Source organism: Apus apus, chromosome Z (genome assembly GCF_020740795.1).
Source record: "Apus apus isolate bApuApu2 chromosome Z, bApuApu2.pri.cur, whole genome shotgun sequence".
Taxonomy (NCBI): Eukaryota; Metazoa; Chordata; class Aves; order Apodiformes; family Apodidae; genus Apus; species Apus apus.
The window spans coordinates 62,721,657-62,749,128 of NC_067312.1; the positions used below are offsets into that span (position 1 = coordinate 62,721,657).

Below are 27,472 nucleotides of genomic sequence, written 5' to 3' on the forward strand. Positions count from 1 at the left end.
AGAGTCACCGAGTTTGCTTTTATTTTTTAAGACTAAAACTATAATGTGTAAAGATGTTAATCAGCATACTAAGTTTACTTGTCATGTAATTGTCCCAGATGTGATGGATGACAGACAAGACATAAATGCAGAGTTACTGCATATAATGTTGGGGGTTTTAATTATTCTGGATGAGAGGCATAAGTACAGCAAAAGTGTAGAGAAATTGGGAGATAAGAACAGAAGTGCAGTTTGGTTGCAAAGGGTATATTACCAGTGAATTTTGCCACTTATAATTAAATCAAACAACAAAGGTTAACCACTAAACTGCCAGCAACTTATTATCAAATGTTATATTAGGCCTAGAATATTAATTAGCACCTTTAAAAGATTATACGGTCTTAATAATGAAGATTACTTAACATTAAGTTTGCTAATAAAGACAGTGAAAGAGTTAATATCTCTCACCCTTGCCTGGCCACAGCTGGGTGTCCTTGGATGTATCGTCATTCTCAAGAATCAGTCCCTCTGGGAGGTGATCCCACTAGAGAAACATTTTGGCCTTTTCCCCGCATTAGAAATTGAATACAGTATGCTAGCTTTATTTTAGCAGTTCTTTCAGTGTTCGAAAGTGGAAGGTGAATCCTGTCTTTAGTAAACACTGCTGTATTATAGAGTGCAACAAGATTTTTCTAGTTATGACCACAATTATGACAAATTTGTAAAGACTCCTAAGACTTGTTATCACTGATGTCAGTGGGTTTTGAAATTCTTGGTAAGAAGTAGTCTCTTAATTAAAACAGTGTAATAGCATATTCCAGGTAATTTAAATAATGAAAGACCACCTACCCCACTTATCCATCAAAAAGGCATTCTTATGAAGCTGACATTAATTCTGTATGCAGTTATATAGTAAAATAACAATTAAAAGTAATTGAACTGCTGTAATCTTGTCATGTTTGCTAGATTTATTGTTCTTTGCCAAGATTGCAATGGCATTGTCATTCAGCCATATCAGAGCAAAAGATCTTTAATATTTTTCATTTAATGAACAATAATGTCAATAATTGTATTTTCTAATAGTATTTTGAATACTTAAGACTGATGCAAAGTGGAGAGGAAGAGGGATAGGTGCAGTAATACTGACATTTCTAGCCAAGGTAGCTGTGACAAATCTAATATTCTTTTCAGTAGCTTGTCTCATTTCACTGTAGTAAGTCTCCTTCTCATAGTAGATGTTAAAATATATAGATAATTCTTAAATGTAGATGGAAAAGGTTTAGAATGCTTTTCTGAAATCTTTGCAGTGATGTTGCTTAACTACACAAAGGAACACAACCTCATGTAGTAACTCTGCTTCAGTTCAAACTCACAGCAATGATTCTTCTTGACCTGGTTGATTTGCAGGCATTTTTGAGTTACAGAGAACTATTGGTCATGATCTGTTAGGTCTAACAAACTATGAACAGTATGAATTAGGCTTTCTCATAGCCTCTCCTTTATGTGTTTGGTTTTTGTGGTTTTTTTCCCTTCATGTTCTGTGTCTGCCCTCTGAAAACCTAATATTTCTTAAATATGTGCAGTGGGATGTACAGAACACTGAAGCTCCAATTGTCCCTTTGGTTGCAGAGACAGTGGCATCTAGGATACATTCACCACTAAAAAGACTGCTATTAAGATGAATTTTAGTGCAATATTTTTGGTCTGTACATAGTTTTTTTAGGAACCTGAACAATTGGATAGCAAAACTAATGCTTGTATTACTGTTTATTAACTATCCAAAGTGTCAGCTGACCCTTATAAATAATGAATGTTTTGTCAGTAGAGGGAGGCTGTCAGGTTCATCTTCTCTTAGGTTGATTTCCTGTATGTGTTTATTGAACCGTATTTTGTTATGTGTTAGTAAGTACAAATAAGGAAGTATGTTGTCCTTTCATCAAAGGAACATTTGAGGATCCATAGTGTTCAAGACTTTCATAACAAGGGCATAGTAACTAGAAAAACTTGAAATGTTTGCATATGTGTAGTCCAAACTTGTACAAAATTACTAAGGCTCAGTCTTTTGCGGTATATACAGAAAGTGATGTACAGTTACTGAGCATCATTTAGCCATTTATTTAAATGATCTTTTTTTTTTCCAGAAACATATGTTTGATCAAGAGTTTCTGGTAGTTTTGTCCCAAGCTGGAATTTGATATCTGGAGTAGAAGGTATTTTGTCTATGTGAAAAATAGTGTGACTTTATTCACGTAGCTATTTGAAGGAAATAAAAGTATTCTGCAGCCCTTATCAGCATGTACCTGGTGCCCTTGCTTCTATAAGGTAGTTTCTTTTGGGGATAGAATTTTTCCATGCATCTTTATCAGTCCCCTTCCATTTTCAGGAAGGGACAGAGAGAGATCCCAGAGAATGTAGATTCTGATTGGGAGCTAAGGAAGACAGAAACCTGTATCTCTAAGAAGTCCTACAAATTTCTGTATTTGCTGGATATCTAAATTGGTAATTGTTTTGGCATTTCCATTCAGAAAAACAGTGTGTTGAACTGATGTCTAACTTACTTAGCTGTAGAAAGTGTAGCCACATGAATTTGCTGCTGCTGTAATGTAACTATCTCTAATGGTGTCTGGGGAACAACCAGTATCCTTGGTTGCTTTTTTGTTTGTTTGTTTGTGGGGTTTTTTTGTTTGTGTTTGGTTTGGTTTTTGTGTGTGCTTAATTATTGAAGAGGCAAAGATTACTTATCTTGCTATAAAAGCCTGAGACTCTTTTGGCAATGAAACATCTCTGCTCTTTAATGCTAGCTGAAAGGCTAAATGAGGTAAATGTATTCAAACAGTATTTATCTTCAAACAAAACCACCCCTCCCCCCTGCACAGTTACAGTAGATCTACTACTCTGTTATCAGAGCTGTCTTATGTTCTAGATTTAAAATCAGTTTTCTAAGGTCCAGACTCTTTTGTAACCTAAACCAGAAAAAAATAATTCTACACTGGATCAATTTGAAGACATGTCTTATAGTAAGAACAATACATGTTCAAAGCTTAAATTGCATTAGCCTGAATGGTGGACTTTTTCTAGAAAAACTCCAAGAAAAATGTTTTCTGCAGTTACAGGCTGTTCTTTGTGGTTATGGCATTCCCAGAGTCCGAGTAACTTTTATTTGCCGCTGAGCCAGTTGTGCAGGATTAAGTCCTTTTCCAGACCTGGAAACCCCATGGGAAGTTCTTGTTCCCACTGAATTGACTGAATCGACTGGACCTCAAGGGTGGGACTAGCTGCCCTAGATATGTACGTTTTTCTATGTAACCTAATCTTATAAATCCATAACAATATGAAACAATGCTTCTAATTAAAACTGAGCTAAATAAATCTTCACTCCCTTAATTGAAGGTATAATTGAAAACAGGATTAATTTTTTTTGTGGAAGTCCACATTATTTTTAACACAACAGTATGGCATACAATGTGTGTTTCTGATAAAACTGGCATGCAACTTTAACAACCAAAATCAGTAACTTCAGGATTCATTATTTTGTTCAGTAAGAGATGCTGTTCTTTCCCTTAAATTCTGTTGTTGTATGGAATCATATAATTTTGAGTAAGACTACAAACTCTAGGTGGTAACTTTGACATTTATTTTCCCTAAACTTTATAGACTGACAGTTTAGGATATGTAGGTTGTCACTTTTCATCTATGTTGTGATTACAGTAACGAGTCTGTGTATCAAACAGTGTAATCATCCAGGTACCTAATGCTGTTTCCTGATCCAAATAAATAGTCTGTTTCTGCTGTTTCAGCAAGTAGTGTCCCTCTTTGGAGGGGAATGCAGTGTTTATAATGGATGCTTACTGAAGACTCAATGTCTGTTGTTTGACCTCTGTTTTTTGTTACTTTACTGTGTTTGCTAAAAAAAATACGAATTTCTGGAGATAGCCTGATGAATGAGGTTCTGTTTCTTATTCAAATCAACCTATTTGAATTGAGAGAATTAATTTGTCTATAGCTTGTGAACTAAATAACAGGTATTAGTTTCTTAGTAATTTAGCTAGCTTCAGGTGACCTCCTAGATAGGAGGCCTTCTGCCCTAAAGCCTATTATGTTTGTCTTCTTATGATTGTATTATTTTTTAGGCAACAGATCCTCTCACTCTCATTAAATTTTCATGCACTAGGATCAGTGCACATCAGCAGCCCTAACCCCAGCTTATACTTGAAAACCTTTGGTGTTCCAGCTAGTCTACTGCAATTTTTTTTCCAGTTTTCAGAGATGCTTATTCCAGCCATAGCAATAAAGACTTTGCGTTTTCTGTTTCTCGGGTTAACTTGAAGAACCGCATCCATAGGAAAGGTTGTTTTTTAATTATTCCAAAACAATCAGTGAAGAACTGAAATGGATTCCTAATAACAATCCCATCCCCCCCAAAATTAAAACTAACAAAAAATCCTTCCCCGTAGCAGATTCTTAGGGGCATTGTGAATTTAAGTGTTGTGTCCTAGAAGCAGCTCCCACAGAACTATCCTAAAGAAAGTAGAGGTTTTTTTCTTAAGAGGAACTTTTTTTTCTTTTTTAATTAGAAATTATTTCAGGGTAAAGATTAAAAGTTTGTCCTTCCATAGAAATTACTCTCAGTGAAGGAGCAATTGTCACAATTAATATTTTTTGTTTTGTTTTTAAAAAGGATAAGATGTTAATTTTTCATTAGCATAATCTATAGAAATTAATGCAAAAGAGAGGAATTATTGTCCCTTAACAAAGACCAAATAGAACTTTCCAAGGTACAGGCCATACCTTAGTGTTGCCCGTAGATGGGCCATCTGTGGCATGCTTGTAATGTTTTTATATGCTTTGCTACCATCTTACCTCTGTTGTGTCTTCCATAGGACACATGCTGCATTGCATAAATAATTTTTCATGAGTGCTCATTAATACTCATTATCTTGGTGTCCACCTTATGTCATAAAGAGCACGGGATTTCTGTAGCATCTGGTGTCAGCGTTTTTTTCATCTACTGAACCCTGTCAGGCAGAACTCTGCTGCTTATTCCTGCTTTCTTAACATTCATGCTTGCATGAGGATAGCAAATGGTCAACAAATGGGATGTTGCAGGATTCACTGAGAAATTCAGATAAGACCAGATTGTTTGGAGGGCAGTGACTGAGAAAAGTGACAACAGTGAACAACAAGAGGGAAGGAGTAGACACAACAAGAATGTTGACAAGGGAATTGGAAACATGGAAATGAAGGAGAAGTGACTGTGGGGCTAGATGTTGCCCATGCTCTGAATTACCCTATGTCTGTTTGGTATTTTCATATTTATTTGCTAGTATGTTTACTCTGTTCAAATGAGAAGATAAGGACAGAAAACAGAGTAGTAAGTAAAATTTTCTTTTTATATAAAAAATAATAATTGTTTTTCAGATGCAGCATACTTGTGGTAGTTTTTGTGTTGATCAGATCAAAGACAGATTGGCTTTGTTTACTTTCCTGTGTTGAAAATCTAACAAATGTTTACTTTTATGCTCCATTTCTCTTCTCCAAGCATAGTGATTCTGTCTCTCTGAAAATACTGAGTAGACACAATATTAATAGTTTTTATTTCCTCCCTGACACAAGGCAGAAAACCAAGTTAAATACTACCTGTTACTACAAAACAGAATACACCATGTAACAGTTGTTTCAAAAGCAATACAGAGTGTACTTAGATGAAAATGTAAAAATATATTTTCTGCTAGTAATTTAAAGACTTTTGATATTCTCTATTATATCCAGGTTTCCTAAGAGTAATGTTTTTTATTTAAAAATAATATGGAATGTACTCTGAAAATTTTGAACTTTAAATACACTGTATTTTGCTTGTTCCTGTCCTTTTTCTTTAAACTCTGCAAACTTTTTGAAGGACTGCCACTGCTCTGCTACAGATGAAAAATTGCAGCCCTGCCAGACGTTGTCTTCTGTAACTTAGCTTTTAAGTCAACTAGACTTGAGAGCTGGCTGTATGGATGTGCCTATCCATGGTGCTTTCTGATAAAATAATGAGATTTCTGAGCCTTCTTCAGTCTACTTTTGGCTTACTCAAAATTCCATAAGGATTCCCTGAGAAACATACCATCTTTTCCATGATTTTATAGAGAAAAATTAGTTCAATTAAAATTTTAAGAGATTATTTCAAGTTCACAACTAATGGGTCAAAAATTTGGGGTTAAAATTCAATAAAGGGTCAAAATATATTTTAAAATAAGATCACTTTTTACAGTAAGATAATTTACTTGAAGTGCCGCTTAAGGAGAATATACCTGCAGTGTGCACCTTCTTTTTGTTGTTTTAGCTTGATGCTGTCAGTAGCACACAAGAAGCCCCCCATATACTCAGCTTGATTTCAAGTACTTTATACCTCCCAATTATTTTTACATAATTTGGAAGACAACCTTTTAAATGTGAAATCATGCAGATTGGATGTTCTAATAATATGTGAATTTTGTTTCAGAGCAAAGTAGAAGAGATGATTTGGAAGCTTTAGGTCATATGTTTATGTATTTTCTCAGAGGAAGCCTTCCATGGCAAGGTTTAAAGGTAGTGGTTTTTAATATCTTACTCTATCCTACTTTCAGATCATCAGCTTTTATTGCCATGATCTTTTTCTTTTTGAAAGTTTGTCTGCAAGCCGTATAACTTCAGAAGCTTGTTTTGTTCTTGGGTCATAGGCTGATACATTAAAAGAACGTTACCAAAAAATTGGAGACACAAAACGAACAACGCCTATAGAAGTATTGTGTGAAAACCTCCCAGGTAATGTCTGTTGTTAAGAAAAGTGTGTTTTGATTTAGACAATGAAACTGGCATAGATAATTAAGATCTGATTTTAAAAATCAATAAAATAATGCTTCCAAATACATGTGTTATGTACTATGGTAATAGATACAAGAATTATCCTTTGAAGCAGTGGTAAGCTCTAATGCATCTTCTCACAAAATCTTGCAAGGCTTTTCAGCTGAAATCTGGTACCATATCCCGTTTTAAACCAAGCGTTATTAGAAGCAGCTTGAAATAATATTTCAAGTAACTTGCAGGTGTTTTCAGGTGTTACTGCTAATTCTCTGTGAGTGCATGCAAAATCAGTGAGGTATTGGAAAATAAAGAGAAGCAAATACAGCATTTTTTAAAAGTTGTGCTAATCAGCTTGGGATAAGGGGCTGTCCTAACAGGGACACCATTTTGCCAAAATAAAAATAGACAGCTTGAAAAGTAATCACAATATCACTGATAAGCAAAGTACATTTGTTGAGAATAGTTAGCGATAAACTGATTTAATTTCCTCTTATGAAAAAACACTGTCTCCACAGCAGGCCTTGTGGACAGGAGGCAGATATGTTCTGTCATGAAGTCTTAGTACTTTCTAAATATCCTCACAAGTAATATTAAGAGCATGGCAAGAGGAGTGTAAAACAGTTTGAAATAGTTATGTACATTGTTGCCAAATCTGAAATATGAAATGATACTCTGCAGAGATCTATAGGGGATTTGTTCAGTATTTGTGAGTGCTTTGTGTAATTACAAATGTTTATTAAACTTGCAAATGATAAGCTTGAAATTTGTAGGCTCAACAGTGGGGTTAGAATTAAAGGATCCTGACAGATTACTGCTGTATCCTATGTTAAGGTTAGCTCATAAAGACGTGGGAGTGCTAATATGCCGTGTTTGCTAGACCTGTTGCAAAAGATTGTAGGAATGAAGATTGATTTAGTCAATATTATGAGGGAAGGAAGTTCTCCTGTACCTTTTGGCTGCTACAAACATGAGAGGAGTAGGTTTACTACATCCACAGCAACTAGCTCAAAGTAGTGTATGTAAGCCAAAACAGTTTAGACTTGAACTCTTGTGTTTCAAATACAGTGAAAAACATGAAGGGATTGTCATTCCCAGGGAAACTATGGAGCTTCTTTCACTGGAATTGTGTGAAAACAAACCAAATAGGCAAGGCTGTAACTAATTTCTTATGGGACAGGGTGGTGTGCTAGATGGCTTTTTCAAGTTCTTCCCAGCTCTGTGGTAAAAATTAGTCAATTATAAAATTTCTTCTCTGTATAAAAAAATATATAAAATCAAGTGAAATTGATGTCTGTTACAGAATTTAGAGCAAATGTTGGAACGTGCATTTAGTGACTTGACAGAAGTTTAAATGTGGGGAATAAAACCTGTTCTGGAATACAAATCTTCTGCATCCAGTAATGCCTGCTTGTCTTGTGTGTTGATTTTTATGTAGTTGCTAGAATTCTTTCAATAACTAATTTATTGTATGTTTGGTGCAATTCTTGGAAATAATCATGTATGAGTAGCTCTCTCTCTCTATATATATACAAATATATATATATTTATATATAAATGATCTAATTGATCATTTCCACCAAATTTAAGTATGTGCTGGTTCACAGGATGAGATCTGAAAATGGAAAAGGAAAAATATGTCCTTGATGGACATAAAAGATAAAATGCTATGTTAGTACAGATGTACATTTTCCTAATGAGTATTTTATTATATGTGGAAGTTTTTCCATGTCAGGTGTCTGAGGATTTTCTACCTTTTCCTGTCCCTCTTGTCACTGATGGTGTAGAATAGAGTGAGGAGGATGTCCACTGTAATTTCAGTTCTTTTCAGTCAGAATGCAGACTGAGCTAGCTGGTTGATGTTCCATAAGCCAAGAGAACTCAGTAGTATTGGTGAAAGATACTTCATTCTTGTTCACATGTGAAACACTTCATCTCTTGTTCTGTGGTGTTGTACTATCTTTGAGTGTGCCACACTACTGATGTTTCGCGCCTTATATAAAATAATGAGCAAGGATTTAAACTCTGGAGTTTCTTCTTCATTATAAGGGTGATCAGCCAGTTGTAACAGATTCAGCTGTATTAAACAGCTCAGTTCCAGCTTCTGTACCTCTGAAAATTTGCCTTGGATGCTTTGGGTTCTGTCTTACATTGAGAAGGTATAGTTAAAGAGGTCTTCAGTAATGTGTCTACGTTTCTATTTGCTTTCTTTAAACACTGATCTCCTTGGCTAGTATTGCTGAAGAGTTTTTCTTGTCTGCTTATCTGGACCTTAGGTGTGAAGGAGTTCTTTGTATCCACTGCTCCATCTGCTCGTGCCTAAAACAGTGGTTAATACCCTACTTTTGTCAGAACTGAGTCACTAGGGATGTCTCAGCACCGTTGTCCTCTGTTGCATTCTTGGCAGTGCCAACATGATGCTGCCTTACAACTTCTTGTTATCAAACTGGTCTCAAACCTTCACTTTTTCCTTGTTCTATCCTGCTATAACTCAGAGTTTAGCTTGGCAGAGCTCAGTCTTAAGCACTGCCTCTGCACTTCTTAGCCATGCTTGGTCAGAAAACAGACTTCTTGCAGTACCTTGTTTGTACCATAAAATGACAGCTTTTCCAGACCTCATGTGATGAGTGTGCCAGGGGGAGTGTGTGCAGTGATACCCTTGTGCTGCTTCTGACATTCATGCTCTTCATAGGATCAGTGAGTCCTGGTGGCATCTGCTTTTTTAACCTTATTCATCCCCTGACTTCAAGGTCGTATAGAGGTGCCTTCTCTTGTATGTTGGGACCACGTGAACATGGGTTTTGGCTTGGGAGTGAGGAGTCACTGGTTTTCTCAGAATGCCTTGCCTGTAGATGGTTTCCCACTATGAACTACAAGGGTTCCGAAACTAATTAGAATTTAAAAGCTTTGTTTGCCAGGAGTGTAAGTTCCAGGACTCCAGTCAAGTGCTTCTTCTGATCCCTGTCAGATTGTGAGGAGTTGTGTAGTACTCTATCCCTGACACCCTTTTTTTTTTCCGCCCCCCCACCCCCCGTGACAGGAAGAAGTGGATGCATGTAGTCTGAATAAACCAAAATATCAGTATGGTTAGGTTGTTACTCCCTTCACTCTTCCAGTACTGCAGTTCCTTCCTATTGTCACTGTTTGACTCAGTTTGACAACAATGCTCTCGATCCCATGCCTCTCCCCCCCAGGTAGGAAAGGAGAGAGAGAAAAAGAGAGAGATTTGGCTGGATTGGAAACTAAACTGCACAGCTTTAATTAAACACTAATGATAAAATAAAATATATACAATTATATACAGATGTGTTTAGATATGTGCAAAAGCCTCTTGCCACCCCTGATCCCCAGCAACTCCCACAGCATCTCCTGCGCTGTGAACAGTCCTGAAAAATCCTGGAGCTGCTGGAGAGGACACAGAGTGATGTGGGTCAGGAGAGCTCCAGCCTGGGGGTTGATGTTGATGGATGGACAGAGTCCTCCCTGGATGCTGGCCATGGATGGAAGAGAAGGGAAGAAGAAGCAGGAAAGAAGTTGTCTTCTGTGATCTCTGACCTTCCTCTGAGCTTACCTAGAGATATGGAATGGAATATCTCTGGCCAATTTTGCTGTCTGTCTAATTCAACCTCCTATGGTGAGGATCATAGATCTCCCCGTAGTGTCTGAGCCGGCAGGGCAAAGATGTGACCTTGAAGAGCCAGCAGTTACAAAAACATTCCAGCTGTTGTCAGCCCAAGCTGGGACACTTTGCTGTTAGTTAAAGGAAAGCTTACTGGAAAGAAAAGGAAAAGAAAAAAACCAACAAAACAGTAAGAGAAAAAATAGCTTCATCCTAACTCAAGCCAGGACACCTACAGTGCTTGCTGGAGTGGAAGGACTTGGTCTTTTATGAAAGCTTGTTAAAGCTAGTTTCTTCTCACCATTTGTTCTTAGAGAGTTGTATTTCCACATACCTCTTATTTCACTGATTCCTGAAGGTGTTACTGCAAATGTCATCACACGTGTTGAGTAGTTTCTCAATGGGATTTGAGGCTTGTGCTTCAGATATTCATGGGTTCTGTCATTCAGCTCTTGGATTCTTTTATTTTTCTGTCCATAAGGATGCTTATTCCTTACAGTTACTGTCTTGGAAGCCTTTCATGGCTTAAACCCATTATCAAGAATGGGACTTCTGTATGCTCTGCTTTGGTCTTAACTAGAAAATTCTGACTGCTAGTATGTAGTCTGTTACTTCATACCCTTTAATGACTAGGAAAGCTCTTTCCTTTTATATTTACAGGTCCAGATCCTTTCAGAAATCTCCCTGGTCTCCACTACTGGGAGAATCTTATAATTTCCATATAACACCTACCCAAATGAGTCTCCATTTGTATGCTGACATGGTATTTAAACAGCGATACTAAACTGACACTGGTCAGAAGTTATTCTACAAGAGCTCAGGTAACCTTAGTACTTCTCTCTAGCATTTCTATTCAGGATATTTGCCACTTCTGCTCAACACCTTCATGTAACTTGATGCCTGAAGCATTCAACACTGTTGCAGCCTTCCACAGTCACAGCTTAACAGCCTATATTGAGTGCTTTTTGTTAGGACAATTGCAGTTGCCCACTTTAGAACGGATATGTGGATACTCTCTTAAAGGAAGGTTACATTCCAGTAACAGGTGTTCTCTGAGACATAGTCCACCCGCTGTCTGCTTTAGTATATGCCCTTCTCTACCTTTTCTTAGGCTCGTCTTTCTACAAATAATTGGGAAAAAAATTTACAAAAGTAGAGGCATTTCTCCCTACTTCTTTGATGCACTGTGCCTCAGGATTGGAAGATTGAATAGAAGATCTCAATGGGTAATGTAAAGGGAAAATAGTGTGAGAGTTACTTGGTAGGATGTGTTTAGAATATGGCCGTATATCTTGAAGAATACTATTACTATTAAGTAACTTATCTGAAAATTCATGGTGAACAACTGTTCAGGTTCTATGATGAGAGACAGAAGTTTCTGTAAAATGTAATTACTTTTTTTTGAGTGCCATTAGAACAGGTATGACAATTATGTAAATTTCTTATTATTATAGAGGAAATGGCTACATACCTACGTTACGTAAGAAGGCTAGATTTTTTTGAAAAGCCGGACTATGACTACTTAAGAAAGCTCTTTACAGACTTACTGGATCGGAAAGGCTATGTGTTTGATTATGAATATGACTGGATTGGGAAACAGCTGGTGAGTACAATTAAGGTATTAGTAACATATGGGGTTTTAGTGTGATTGGTTTTGAGCCAGCTAGTTGTGAATTTCAGAATACCTGTGCATCTCATGGCTGTTATTGGAGTTGTGAGCAGCTGCTATTACCAGTCCTTTTTCAGAGGCATATTCAAGCATTGAGAAGTTTCAAATTGAGTCTCTTTCCAAACATGTACTCTTAATATCAAAGTAAATCTCTGTTCAATCCAAATGAGGTTGTAGGAATTCAGACTGATCTTTGAGTTGAAGGAGTTTAAAAATCTACAGCTGATGTCATTATTGCATGCATTTTCTTGCTTTGGGGACTTTCTTGCTCCTAGTATTTTTAACATGTTGAGCAGTCACTTCTTTGCATCTGAGCTATAATTCAGATATTTATCAGTTTGGTATGTGAAACTGTCTATACTTTATATGCATTGAAATATGATGTAGAATATCAGTTTTCATCACAGTGCATCTAAAGTTACAGGAAATACTGTATTTATCTTTTTTAAAGAAAGGGTAAAAGATTAATTTTTCATCACTTCAGATTTTTTTCTTGCTCATTTTTAGTAAGCAGGGAGGGTATTGTTTTTAAGTTGGACAATTTTGGATTATACAATTTACCCTGAATTTCCTTGTGTGTGAAAGTATGTTAGTATTTTATTGCTAAATCTTTTTCAGTGTTTAGCATTAAAAACTAAGCCTTTCTTCAGGCTCTCATCAGAATGTCCTAGGTGCTAATTGCTACTTCATGAAATTGTGCTAGTCTTGGTTTGCCTTTTTTTCTCTTCAGTATTAGTAAATATCTAGTAATGCCTTTTCTTCAATTTGATAATTTTCAGTTACAGGAAGCTATCAGATTTAAAGATTAATTTCTATTACAAACTTCTCATATGACTTAGAAATTTATTTTTTTTACCAGTTGCCACATATATAATTTATATTTGTATATTGTATATTGATTATTATTTATACTTGTAGCCTACTCCAGTGGGTTCAATACATTCAGACCCTGCACTTTCTTCAAACAGAGAAGCATATCAGCACAGAGATAAAATGCAACAGTCCAAAAATCAGGTAAACTGCTCATGTAAGATTATCAGCATTACTTTGTATTTTGTCTAACGGCTTGTGCTATGTTGTTGCTTCTATTGGAACTCCAAAATAAAATTTACTTCAGAATTTAAATAGATAATTGTTGATGTATTTCTACACCTGTATATCTTAGTGTTCTAAGGTTGATTGTTCTTTGCTATGATGTAACATAGTTTGCAGCAGTGGTGGATTTTCTCTCTGCTGATACTTCTTTAAATTTTAGTTCTCTGTTTTTAAACACTTGACTGTTACCCATATGCTGTATCACGTATTGAGGTTCTAGCATGTGTGTATAATGTTTTAATTTAAAAACAATCAATGAAACAAAAAACAACAGGATAATGACAAAGGTGGTAAAAACCATAGGAATTTAGATCTCTGTCTTATTTACCTAAGCTAAGTTACAGGGTTGTTTTGGTGGACTTTTTCTTACTAGAAATTTGGAGGGTTTAGCTACTGTACTTCTCCATGTGTAAGTATGCAGATAATGTTGATGTACAAACTATATACGAATTGAGTATTTAGTGCTTCAGTGCTTTTAAAAAATAATAGATAATAATTAATGCAGGAATTGTTTATTTTTTTAATTTTCATTTCTTTTGCATATATTCCTAATGCATTCAAAAATTATAGTCAACAGATCATAGGGCAGCTTGGGATTCACAGCAAGCCAATCCACATCATTTGAGGGCTCATCTAGCAGCTGACAGACATGGTGGCTCAGTACAGGTATTTTCTGCCTCTTTTCATGACTTAATCAGTAAATTTGCATTATATAATACTAATTTTCTGTAGTGCATGACGTGATTCCTGTTTTCATATTAAGCTTGTTCTTCAGCAATGTTCAGAATGTTCCTGTTATTCCCTACCTCACAGTTGCCTAACTGAAATTAAAACAGATGTAGAAAACAATAGGTACTCTTGTACATGAAATTTCTGCTACATGTTTCTCAGTGAAAGCCTAAAACAATGGAACTACCTCTCTTTTTGAGGGTATATACACTTACTTCAGTGGCAGCAACTGAAGTTTAGACTTTTGATGTATTACTTAGTTGTATTAGCAACAAAACACTATCTGCTGTATTTGGTGTTATTCCAGTCATGTTTTTTATTCTTTGGAGAACGGAATAGTAATGTGAAATCAAGATTGGATTTGAAATTGTCTCTTCTAAAATTGTTACACTTCTTAACTCTTTTATTTTTACTTTTCAGGTTAGAAAAATGTTTTTCACTTGTTAAATTCCTGTTAATAGAACTTTCAAAATTGTGTATCTTATCACTGTTTTGGCAACTGTAGCACTTCAGAAACCTTTTATTCTTCCTCAGGTTAAATATAATGATGGAAGAGTTTTTATTCCATTGTAATATCTGTTAAATACCCTTTGGGGGCAGGGACAGCGTTTTCTGGGAAATACCTGTAGTATTCCTTTCTGTCAGTGTAACGGCCTTCATTTTTTTCTCAAAGGATGTGGACATTCCAAGTTCAGATCACTTAGATAAGCTGAGGCTATAAACAGTTGCCATGTAAAAAGGGCAGTGTGCAAAACTGTAGCCATTTGATCTCTGTCTTTGAATATCATGTGTTGTACAGTAGGGTATTTTCAAGCTGGTTTATTTGGATTACTTTTTAATGTGGAGTGGTCATGGTTCCTCATTAAAGGCACTTAAAAAACTACATAATATCTTCAGGTTTCTTTTGAAGTTTGGGCCCTTGGCTGTTGTCAAATACCCTGTTGGTATAGTGATGCTACCTGAATCATGCTGTTAAATTGGATGAGTAGCTAGCTAGTTTAGCTGGGTTTGTAATTGTCCCCAAGAAGATAAGTTCTGAAAGTGCCATAGATAATGGTTCAAAACAACATTGAGTCTAAGATACAAAACTGAAGTGTATTTATTTTTTTTTTTTGGTGGCATATGCAAGTCATTGCTCATCTTTGGGATCAGGTTTATGCTGAATTATCCATTTTTCAGCAAGATATGAAAATCTGGCAGAGAATTTATTTTAAACTGGTGACGATGTTTTTTAGGTCACTGCCATTTGTCATCTGTAATACTGCTGATGTAATCTCACATCCTTTTGTATAAGATTATTAAAACGTGTTAGTGATTCTTCACTGTGACATGTTAAATTCAAGCTGACTGAATGTTGTGGGGTGTGTATAGTATATATATTTTGTGGTCATAGTATAGATGTTCAAATGGGAGACTTTCTGTTCTTAAATATTTGTTAGCTAATAGTAAACACTCAGTTTTTTTATTTAGTTAAGTTTTTATTTAGTTAAGTTATTCCAGACTCTACAGGCCTTAGAGATAAATTCAAGTGCTTAATCATGTCCAGTTGAGCTGTATAGGGAACGCATCTATAGAAACAGTTCACATCCTTTCTTCCACCTACCTTGCTTACATCTTATTCTAATAAGATAAAATGCTGTAGTGTGGCAGTCTGTCTTTCCAGTTAGTGTAGCTTTATTAAGAGAGAAGCTTGTACCACCCAGCAATACACTCGATAACTTCCTGTGTCTTTACAAGTATGCCTCAGTTCCCAAAAACGTCTATTGTGTAGCACTGAATTGTTTCCTTCCCTACATGAGCTGCAAACTGCTTATGCATTAAGACTGACTAACCTGTTTGTTGGTTGTTTTTTCTTTTTCGTTGCTTGCTTGCTGGTGTGTTTCCTCTTACTGTTTCACTTTCTGTTTTCCCATTTAGAAATTCTTTAAAGTGAGGTTTCATTAAAAGATAGGTTAAAGAGTTCCCAGTGAAGTGCCATAGGTCTTGAGATGTGCTTAGGAACTTTTTTGAAAAGTCAGATATTTGATGTAAGTGGATTTGAGTTGCAGGACACCTGTCCTTCAAGAAGTCAAGATTGCAGTGTGTTCAATGAAACAAATCCATTTCTCTAATAACCTTTTGTGAATTAAAAAGGTAGTGTAAATATTTTTGATTCCTTTGTCTTAAATGGAAACTTCTTCAAGGCAAAGTACATAATTCTGTAGTATCACTAATTAATTGCTTAGGCATGAAGACTGACTATTTTTTGAAGAGTGGAGAATTCAGTTACTAAAATTGGTAGTAAGATGAAGTGTTATTTTCTATGTCTTTTTCAAATGGTAGCAATTCCTTATTGTGATTATAAGCATGAAAGTCAGCAAATTTTTTTTTATGAGAGGCTTTCTGTCTGATTTTTGAACAAAGCAAGTGAAAGATTAGATTACATACAAATCCAAATCAAAGCATGGGGCTAGCCTGAAGATTTAGTGTTGCTGTTCGGGGAATTGTTGCTCATGCTTGACTTTGTCATATTTCAACTGGCCCTTACCAAGCTTTTGATGGACCATATGTCTAGGGAACTAATAAATTCCACAAGTACTATGTCTCATTAGTGGGTCCAACATTTTGTTTGCCTTATGATATAGAGGGTAGCAAAAAACAGCCAATGCAATGCATATGTTTCTTTATGTATGTGCTTTTCAAATTAAACTTTTCAAGAACTGATTAAACTTGAAGGAACTAAATTTAAACCAGGATAAAAACTGCTTAAAAGCTGTTATAAATTTTCATTTTAGTGGTTAATTGCCTGCTTGTGTTCAGGTGAGTATATTAAGTTAATCTTCAAAATTGCAGCACTTCTAATTTGAGTCAGTTTAAAATACTAGCTTTCAGTAGGCTAATCCTATTAATACTTCTGGAAAAACATCCATGTACCTTTTGTTAACAGAATTTTTAGGTGCAAAAACATAACTTTGATATCCACATTTTTACTCAACAAGTGTATACAAATCTGCTAAGAGATTAACTATGCCTCCCAATGTTCATGAGGCTGCTGATGAAATCCAGTCTAACTCCAGTCATAAGTAGAGAAAGGAAATTAAAAGTTTTGAGCACTGTTAGTTTTATGTCCTCTGTCTCCTTTCCTGAAGATTAAGCTTTTTATGTCAATCCACTATGATGAATCTTGTCTGTGTTTTATTTGTGATACATTCTGGCTACAGAATTTGGTGTACCACAACTTCAGTGCATACACTGTCTTCCAGGTGACTTATTATTCAGTTTTGCTGCATTCCCGTATCTTTCTACCTGTTGTGATTGTTTTTGAGGATGTTTTGCATGTAGCTTGAGAGAGAAAACTCTAATAGTTGGTGTAACGTGAGCTCATATGCTTTAGGATCAGGACTGTATAAGTGTTAAAAGTGCTTCATTTACCCTGGATTGTCATTCTTTTACCAAATTCATTTTTGGGTCATATTTTGAAATATTTTACTAAAGTCACAGGGGACTAACTTCTGACATTATAGACTATTTTGGCAAGGTACAGAATTTCTGATTGTAAGGTCATACATTTGCAGCTTTATTGATACTCAAACTGAAACACTCCTGCCTGTATCTTGTGTTTCTTAAATTAGTATTTGTTAGGGTTTTTTTAGAGGTAAATATTTTTCTGTTTTTCATCTTAGTGAGACCATTCCTAGAGCTGTTTTTAGCAGTAGTAGACAACAGTGAAACTCAGTGCTTTTGAAATTCTGGAGAAGAGTGACTGATAGCTCTTTTTTGGACTACAAGTTCCCTTTGGTTCACTTTTAACTGATTTCAGAGATCACAACTTTTTCCAGAAATACAAATCTCTTTTTCCTCCCATCCAAACTAAGCCAGGCAACAGGCAGTTATACTTGATCATATTTGGATATGTGTTTGGTGGATGTGTCTGATGTATGGATATGGGAAGGACTGAAGTTTTTCTCTCCTTGTCTCTGTCTCTTTGATAGAGATCAAGCAGAGCAAGGCAGGATAGCCTTCTCCTGTCTGGTGCAAGGATTTCTATAAAATTTGTGTCAAAGTTTCTTAGGGAAAACAGTCTCAACCTGGACATGAATAAAAAAAACCCAACACTTCAGAACAAATACTGCCTTGAAAAGGAAGACTTCTCTCACCAAAGGAGATCACTGTCAAGAAGTATTGTTTGGTGTTGAAGTTAGTTGGCAGGATTTCAAGAAAAGAGTCATCAAATAGCTTGTTGGACTTTCTCCACTTCCTTTTTTATAAGCAAAAAAAATAAAAAAAAAATTGTTGGAAAATCTTGAAATAAACTTGGTTATCTTATAGCAGTGCATTGACCCAAGCAGATGATCACTATTGCTTCTTTAAACCTGAAGTCAGTTTAGATTGGGATTACTTTAAAACAAAACCAAAAAAACAAATCTATCATAAACCAAGAGATTTTTTGGTTTTATGAATTACTGAAATCTTGCAGATGTTCTTTTAACAATTGCCAGAAGAGGTTCCAAAAGACCAGAACAGAGTTATTGTCCAAAGCTGATAGAAACCATCCATGAATCTTGAATCAGAGTAGCATATCCATTTTTTGTGGATATGCCTGCCTCTTCAAAACAGAATTCCTCTACCAGTGGCAGGAAGGCAGACTACAAAATGTGCATAGTTACAGTTTTATTCCTGTCAAAATGTTTTCACTTTCTCCTTTTTTATTGATCAGAAGGGAAAGATGAATTTCTTCTAACCTATTGAAAAATAATTCTCATAACTTGATTATTCATGTAGGTAGAATTTTCAGTTATCTATTTTTGTGTTTTCCAGTTAAAATTAGGAGTGTGTACGTGTTTGAGTTTGATGGCTTTTTTGAATCTGCTGTCCAGATGATAGAGGTGAACCATTGAACAGGCAGTCCTTGGAAAGAAGTGTGAAGACAGCCATTGGAAAGTTCCATAGGTGCTGCAGTTGGGCAACATGTTTGATATTTGAGTAAAAATGCTTCCCATGCAAACACCGTAGGTTTCTGCTCTGCTTCTGAGTTACAATTGGATATTCCAGAAGAAGCAATTAAAGTACATATAGAGTAAAATACCTGATGAGATGATTGGGATCATACTGTTTCCTCTTTCCAGTAAATATAGACAGTGATGACAACAAATATTAAGATACTTGTTAAAACAAATTAAAAAAACAAATGAAAACAACAACAAAACCAAGGCAGACCAAAACAAGCTAAAAAAACACCCCCCCCAAAAAAAAACACCCCAAAAACTAACCCAGGGTGTTGCGTTTAAGATGCCTGAGTCACCATTTTATCATTTCTTAAGGTACAATTTTACCTATTTCTGTCACTCAATGTTAAGTGCTTCTGCTATCCCTAGTGATACGAAAACCAAGCTTAAGCCACCTGGTTGAAACTCCAGTGCTGTGCCTGTCATCACATAAATCAAATCCCATCTCCCAGAATTCCTTCAGTTATATTGACCAAAATTTGAGTAATTAGATTCTTGCAATCTCATACTTTTTCCTTGTTTTGGTATTAGGCTGTGGTGGTTTTTTGGCAGTGGTTCCTATTTTAGTGAAACTCAAAAAAGAAAACTGCCAGATTTAGGCATATGGTGTGGAAAATAGCCTGGGTTCAGCAAACTCCTGAAGCTCCGTACTTTGTGAGTTACAGTAGGAACCACAAAGCAACCTTTGGCAGGCAGGGGTGTTAGCTCAGGTTACACATAGCTCAAGGCTATTTACCTCTGGTTATAAATATAGAAATGTAACTGCTACATAAAGAGGAGAGCTTTGGAAGAGTGAGAGGAATAGTAACGTTATGATGACTTTCCTTCCCTCTGCTTTCTTCTGCCTTAACCTCTGATCTTCAGGCAACAGCTAGTAAGAATCTTGAGCTGTGAACTACCATTGGTCCACTTTCCTGTAGCTGATTGTTTTGCAGATGTTTTCTGCAGTCTCTTACGTTCTTTGGGCATAAGGATATTTTTGTGTGATGTGGCTTGGCTAAGTGTTTGTTGCTAGTTTGTATCTAGTAGACCTCTTGATACTTTTTAAGGGATGGGTTAGCACCCTTATGCACTTCACTATCTCCAATTAACCATCTTTCTGTCAGATTCTGTGAGGTGTAAAAGGGAGAGGCTTCTGGAGTAGCTCCATCTGTTGTGCAGGAAAGCTGATGGAAACTGAGAGAGAATATTGGGTTCTATTCAGTTTAAAGTAAAAACAAACATTCACAGAGAACCAGAGTTGTCTTGTTGGCTTAAGTATTTACAAAGGAATTTGAGAGGAAATTCATGGGAATTAAGATGAATTGCTTTTTTTCATGGCTCTAAGTGTTCTGGTGCTCTAAGAGTGAAACACCACTTACACTCTTAGGTCTACAGAATGTCTTAGTTCTCTTCTGGTGAGTACTCTCTGAGATATAGTTGAATTGGACCACACAAGGCAATGAAGAAACTTAAATGCATACACTGATGAAGAGAAGATAGGATAAGATTGTCTGAATTAATCTCAGGAAAGGGGTTAGTGCCTTCCCTTAAGGCTTGGAGGAGACATGAGAGATATCAGCAAACTTGATCAATAGAATTGCTTTGCTTAGTCTGCTCATTTTGTTTCTGTTATGTAGGTGTCAGTTCTGCTAGAGCATATGAAAGAGTGGCAGGAGCACAGGGATGTGAATATAACCAGGAAAAGATACTATTATTGGAATAAAAAGAATTGTGGAATTAACAAAAATTAATGTTTTTAAAGGATGTACTATAACTTTTGGAATTGACAAATGTATGTCCGACACTAGTGTAATTTCAGCTATTTCTGGTGATTTCAGGTAGTAAGCTCAACAAATGGAGAACTGAATACAGATGACCCAACTGCAGGCCGTTCAAATGCACCCATCACAGCTCCTGCAGAAGTAGAAGTAATGGATGAAACTAAGTATGTCCATCTTTTCATATTCTTTGGATCTTGTGTGCTCAGCTCCTTCAAAATTTTTCTTGTATAGTTATTAAAAAAATACTGTCTAAAATGAATAGCCACTGTTAGGGGTGAAACTGCAGTGCTATACTTAGATTTGGCTTTAAATATTTAATTAATAGACTTTCCATAGCTTGTACTTTTTTAGGCTAAGCCCTCAATAACCCACCTTTCTGGTATAGAGAAGTGCATGCATTTTTGAGATTTCAACTAATTTTGAAATATTTCTTTTAAGAGAGTGTACTGACTACCAAAATTCACGTATGAAAGATGTAAAATTCTTCCTCTGTGTCCTATTCTGATTCTCTGTTTTCCATTACTTTCTTCCTGTATAGCTGCCAGAAAGTGTTGAACATGTGGTGAGTTCTACAGCACAGAAAGGCAGGCAGAAATAGTGCCAGGGGCTTTGTTCTTTTTATTTGGTTTAAAACTAATTTCAGAGAAGTTTAAAATAACAAGTCCATTTGGAAATTACAAAACATGTTTTAATATTGTGAAACAACTTACTGTTTTTACAGACAAAGAACCACCTTCAGGTGCTATTTTGCCTGCATCAAATCTTGCTTGGTTTTAATTTATGTAGTCTGTGGTGTACTTTATTTATCATTGTTAGTATTTATTCTTTCCTGTTTTAGAAGGGAAAAACATTATTTTCAGATGTTGCAGCATTCAGCTAGCATTTTATCATCTAGAAAGCAACTCACATGAACAAGTAATAAATGCTAGCAAATATTTGAACTTTGCCAGTTATTGCTGTAAGCATAGTATTTGTCAGAATATTAGTCTCTGACAACTTGCTAACTAATTACTAAAACAAAACTTAAGTGTTTGTTAACTTTGTAGTATAATGAAAGGGAAAAATACTAAGATCTATTAACATGGGATGGACAACTAATTCATATATATTTGAGTAATAAAGTCAGACTTGCAATGGCACAGAAATATTGTTGATAGCTAAAAGCTTTATAACTTTCAACATGTTTTCTTTTATAATTGTGCTTGAAATAGGATTTTACAAGGGTATGGATCTAGCTTAAAATAGGGGCACTCAAATATGAAGGATACTTTATTAGCAGAAGAATTTAGTAAGCATTCCTTAATAGCAGGAAGTTTTGTAGGGCCTGTTTTCCTAACTTTTAGGTGAGGGGAAATGTCTTTAAGTATAAATTTTTCTTGAAGTGATCTGTAAGTTCTGATTTTGATATGTAGAATTTATGTGCATATGTAGTTCAAAATTATGAATGGAGGTATCTGTTGTCACACTTCTACTCTAGCTTTCTGTTGTCACTGAAAAGAGCAGTTCTTTATTTCCATCCTTGCAGAGTACTGTATTATTTTTCTGGCAAGAATTCAGTGTTCTTATATGTATTTAGAACAAAGAAAAGGCCCCAAAGAGCAAGGAAGCTGATAGGCTGCACACAGAAATTTCCTGTCCCTTCCCTGTGTGCAGTGATAACCTTCCTTCTGTCCAGTTTATGAACACACAGGCGATTATAAAATTTTCAGTAGTGCTTAGCACAGTTAAACCTATGTGTAGTAATCTACAGAAAGTTAGAGAATTCTCAGAAGCCAAGCTGTAGTGTAGAAGTTCATTTCCTCTGATATAAATAATCAGTGGGAAATAGGTAATCCTTGATCTTTTTGGCCTAGTCTTTACTGGTTTTGTTACAGACAAATTAGTCTTGGTATCCTGCTCTTTAGATTAATCTCAATTTTTCAATACAAAATACACAAATTAGTTTTCCAGTCGTGCCTATTTAAGCTGCAGTTTCCTCATTCACTATTTTTTTGTGACTTGAAGTTGGTTTATATTTTGGCAGTTATTAATGAAAAACATGCATGGCCCCACTCACATCCCCTCCCCAGCATCAATATCAGACATCGGTGTATAGGTATATGTCTTTTCTCAGTAACAAAGAAGGTTTAGGTAATTTTACATGTTTGAACATTATAGCTAAAAGCTTAATATCAAAAGATATCGTGAGACCTTTAAACATCCATTTACAGATTTTACACTGCTGAAGAATGTAAGGAAATGCAAGTATCAGTATCTTTCAAATCTGTGATGTAGACATTTTTAGTTTTAAGGAGACATTGTTTTATCAAAAGACTCTCACTTTGTACCCCTTTCATCTTCTTTTCTCCAGCTGGAAATACAAACAACTTTGACATCTTGTTGATATCTTATGTTTGTAAAATTTCCTCATACTCTGAGGAGACAAACTTCAATATAATTTAGAAACACTTCTCTCTTTGTTCTAGGTGTTTTCATAGTGTTAGAAGCTTAGCATGACTTTATCTTTGTTTAAAAGTTTAAAGGGTGCCATATTGTTTTAACTATGAACACAAATACAGTTTAGCTGAGTATTAGATCTTCTGTTACCATTTCAGTGGTATTCTGTAAATCAGAAAGTATAAATATTTTTTCAGTAAGCATTTTATCATTTTGAGACATTTATCCAACACTTCCTTACTTATGTACTCACATGCAGTAATATTTTCTAAATCTTACGTCTTGTCATCTTCGTGCTCACTCAGGTGTTGCTGTGCAGCAAGCATGGGTTAGGTTGGTGTTTTTTGGTTTATGCTGGTTTGTTTTTTTGTTGTTGTTATTGGGGTGGCGGGGGGGGGTTTCAGTTGTTTGTTTGGTTGGTTTTTTGTTTGTTTTGGGCTTTTTTTTAAAAGTAGCTTGCAGTCCTATTTCAGTTGTTACTTGTGGTGTAACCCTAACCATTCTGCCCTGACACTTGTAGACCTTATCTTTGACAGATGGTCTGCCAGTTATCACTGAGCAATTAGACTTACTTTCCTCTTTGCTAGCAGTGAGAACAGTTGCTTCTATGAGGCATGTGTAACTTGGATAACCAAAAGGACAAGCAAGAAAAGATGATGAGATCTGTCCTTTTTGGATCTTGCATTCTGTTTGCCACTGTTACTAATCCTGCAGAAAGTGCTGCCACGTGCTATATAAAAAGTCAGCTCTCTGAACACAAATGAGAGCTGAAGTTGCTTTAGTGTGTTGTGCCAAGGGACTGCTCAAGTGATAGAAGGAATATTTAACAGAAAAAAGGAATCAGTGTTTTAAGTAGGATAAATCTTTATAAACATAATGCTGAGATTGCTACCTTAGATAATATTTGAAAGAACACACTAGATTGTTTTGTAAAATGGTTTATAATGTGTGCTGTAGAAATGTTTCATATTGTACAGAGGAAGAGGCTATCTTAAGTGCTTTCTTTAAAGAGAAGTTCCTTTCCTAGAGTTAGGAATTTTCAAAGCATACCTATTCAATATGCATTTTGCATACATATTGAATATGATAAATTTGTGGTTTAATGCGCATTAAGAATGTGTCATCTGTAGCTTTAAATATCGCGTCAAGCAATGCAATATATATGTATATACACATAAAAGTGATAATGGCACCCTCTAGTGACAACATTCTTAAGAACATGTCTGCATTTTTATTATAAATTATACTCTTCAAGAGAATATGCACTATAGATCTCTGAATTTCAGGGTTACATTTCTTTCATATAGTTTATTTTCAGGCAATGTAGTCTGACCTCTCTTATTCCCATGCACATGTGCATATATTTTAAAATGACATTTCTTTTTGTCTTGGAAGGTTTGATACATCTAGCACTTCTAGGCTGATAAATACACATTTCAGTAAGTTTCCTAGCCAGTGCTGTGATTTACAAGGCTTTCAGTTCCTTTAACACATTTTATATATATATATAAAAAATATGGGATTTTTTCGTGCACCAAATCAGTCTTCAGCATTTAGTGAACTTCCCTGAACTAGAATCAGTTGAATAGTTCTTACAGTTAATAAACAAAACAGAACACAAAACCTCTTAATAGAAATTACAGTATTTGTAATAGTATTATGCAACTCCAGAATAACAGGAGATGAAAAAATCCCCAATGTTTTATGTTGGTTCAGGATAGAACTCTTGAATATAATGCTCTTCTCTGGTTGATAGAGAAGAAGCAAACTAAATAGACTATTGAGAAGGAATAAAGGACAGTACGGGATTTGCAGCAAGGATGGGTAAAAATATTCTGGGAAGGAGAGCAAAAAGATCGAGTGTCTTTTAATTTCACAGAGGATCCCAGCAGTTCTGAACATTTAAGGAGTGTGATCTGCTGTTCTTGAGGCATACTCAGTATAAGCAAAATGTAGCTAACAGTGAAGAGTTAAAATTCAGTATTTTCTGCCACCCTTTCATCTTTGTGCAATTACTTATGTATCGTGTTCTCTATATACTAAAACTATGAATCGAGACAAAACTTTTCTGTAAGTTTTCTTGTAGGCCCTTTAATCTGAAACAGTTACAAAAGGGATCTACTATCATAGTCCATAGGAGGATTTCCTTATTTATAGAATGATAGGTTAATCCGTGTTGAAACAGAGGAACCACTGTAAAATTCTTTGGTTTGACATGTTTGTTGTATATACATGAATAAAATACTTGGGAAAAGATTGGGGTGAAAGAAGGATTCAACTAAATTGGACTCCATACATCTGCATGTAAATTCCAAGCTCAAGTAATAATGGACTTCAGTGGTTGCAGACAGATAAGGAAAATGTATTAGTAGTTATGGGGGAATTCCAGTTGCAATTGGTAGCTACTAGCCTTCTGAAAGAGTTCTGTCTCTTTTAGAAGTATTTTAAAGCTAACTAAAATAGTATGATATCTCTGCTAGCTGTAAATATATTTACCTATGTAGTTTCCCCTATTGAATTTTAGTTTGAGGCTTCCTCTCTGTAAATAACCAATGTTTTTTTCTGCTGAAAGTTATCTAACTCTCAGAGCAGCTCTGGTCTGCCTATGCCCACTGCTACTTTTTCAGTGACTGAGCAACAGGGTGTCCTTGGATATTTTGAGAAGGTAACTTCTTTTTCCCCTTACTTTGAATGTTTTTCTCACCCCTTCTAGAACCTTGTTTTTAGACCCTTGTTCTCCCTGGTTTTCAAATGCTTTCCCTATTTCCCATATTCCAAACTAAATCAGGAAGATTCTTCTTGAATTTTAGTGACATAAAATGCTTGGTGAACTTAAGAACTTACTGATAGTACATCTATATATTCACTTCTGTTGTACTTCATGTTTTAAGAAAGACTGTTGAATATTTAACACTGCAAGTGAGAATTCAGTAACCAAACTGCAGAACTCCATGGGGCAGGCTCTGTTGAGGTAGATATGTTCTTGCATGTTTGCTTTTGATTGCAAACTGTACATAATTTGCTAAGGGGAAATTTAATTTTAAAGGTGTTCCAGGAGACCCAGGAGCTGGGAGTTGCTTAAAATAAGACATCAACATTACATGCAAATGAAAGAGTTTTCTTTGTGTTTTCATTGCTTCCTCTTTATTTTCAAAAATACTTCCTGGACTTCTGCAGTCCTCCTCTGTATTATCTATGTCTAACTCCCCCTAATTCTATTTCCTTCTGTAGTGTGTTTTTCAGTTACTTTCAGATTGTCTCTATTTGCTAAGAGAAATCCACAGTATTTGTCAATTTTAATTTCCTTCATGTAGTATGCAATAAACCAGAAGAGAGTATGTCAGTTTACTTTAATATACTTAAAGCTGTGATTTCTCACTGTAGTAATGTCATCACAGCACTGAATCAGAACTTTAATTATATTTTTCATTAACATTTTCATCTAAAATACTTTGAGGAATACCTTTGGGGTAGTTTTTTCCAAGTTCTGGTTGACAAAGGAAGCTCATATTATTTTATTTTATTAACAATAGTAGTGTTTTAAGTGCACAGTTCAGGTGACAAAATCTTAAGCTCAGGCTTCTATTTGGCATATTACCAGTTCATGTGAAATAGTACTCGGGTCATGGAACATTCTTGATTGTTAAAATAAATTTATAAGTCACCCTATAATGTATACTTTTGATACCCTCAAACAATGCTGTATTTATTACAGCTTTTTTCATCTATTACTTTTTAAAATAAAACAACTTCAAGTATGTAAATATATCTCTGCTCTAGTTTCTTCCACTAATAAATCAATCACCTGCAACAGAGCTTAATGTGTTCTTTGTGATGCTAGCTATGCCTAAACTACATACTTAAAGTGAAACAAATAAATAGTTTAGTTTCATTATTTGTTTTTTTTTATTGTTTGTAATTTGTGTCACACCTACAGGTGCTGCTGTTTTTTCAAGCGGAGAAAAAGGAAAACCATTCAGCGCCACAAATGACTAGAGCCAAGCAGAACATGGGAAATTGCTCATTTGTTCAACTGTTCTCTTGTGCTCTTAAAAAAACCCAAAAATCAACCTCGGTAATGGCCACACATTTTCTAAGGACTTCTTAGGAGCAGTATCATGCCTGTGTGCTTTGATATGGTTCTCCTGCATCCATCTTCTGTTTCTTCAATTCATCTATTCTGAAAGCTTTAAGATTTTGTCAAATGTGAGTGCTTCTTTGACCACCAAGGAATGGACCAATGAAATGGTACAAATGAACAATATCTTCAGCAAAACTAAACTTGAAAGGTATTTTTACTGCCCTGTGAAATATTTGCAGTGTCTAAGCTGAACACAGATGTCATAAAACTGTTATTTGAGTTCGTAGTAGTGTA

At 35.5% G+C, this 27,472-nt stretch overlaps 1 protein-coding gene across 5 annotated transcripts in view; it reads left to right on the top strand.

Moving 5' to 3' along the window:
- CSNK1G3 (casein kinase 1 gamma 3) overlaps positions 1-27,175 on the top strand; it is a 71,121-nt gene extending 43,946 nt beyond the window's left edge. For 3 of the 5 annotated variants that reach the window (XM_051642111.1, XM_051642114.1, XM_051642115.1), the window contains 9 exons: positions 6,464-6,549; positions 6,681-6,765; positions 11,875-12,023; positions 13,008-13,103; positions 13,755-13,850; positions 20,719-20,825; positions 21,200-21,223; positions 25,670-25,762; positions 27,035-27,078. In XM_051642111.1, coding sequence (XP_051498071.1) covers positions 6,464-6,549; positions 6,681-6,765; positions 11,875-12,023; positions 13,008-13,103; positions 13,755-13,850; positions 20,719-20,825; positions 21,200-21,223; positions 25,670-25,727 — 701 coding nt within the window. In that variant the 3' untranslated portion in view covers positions 25,728-25,762; positions 27,035-27,078. Of the gene's footprint in view, positions 1-6,463; positions 6,550-6,680; positions 6,766-11,874; positions 12,024-13,007; positions 13,104-13,754; positions 13,851-20,718; positions 20,826-21,199; positions 21,224-25,669; positions 25,763-27,034 lie in introns of all 5 variants that reach the window. The other 2 variants (XM_051642112.1, XM_051642113.1) reach the window with 2 other exon arrangements.
- The last annotated feature ends 297 nt before the right edge of the window (positions 27,176-27,472 follow it).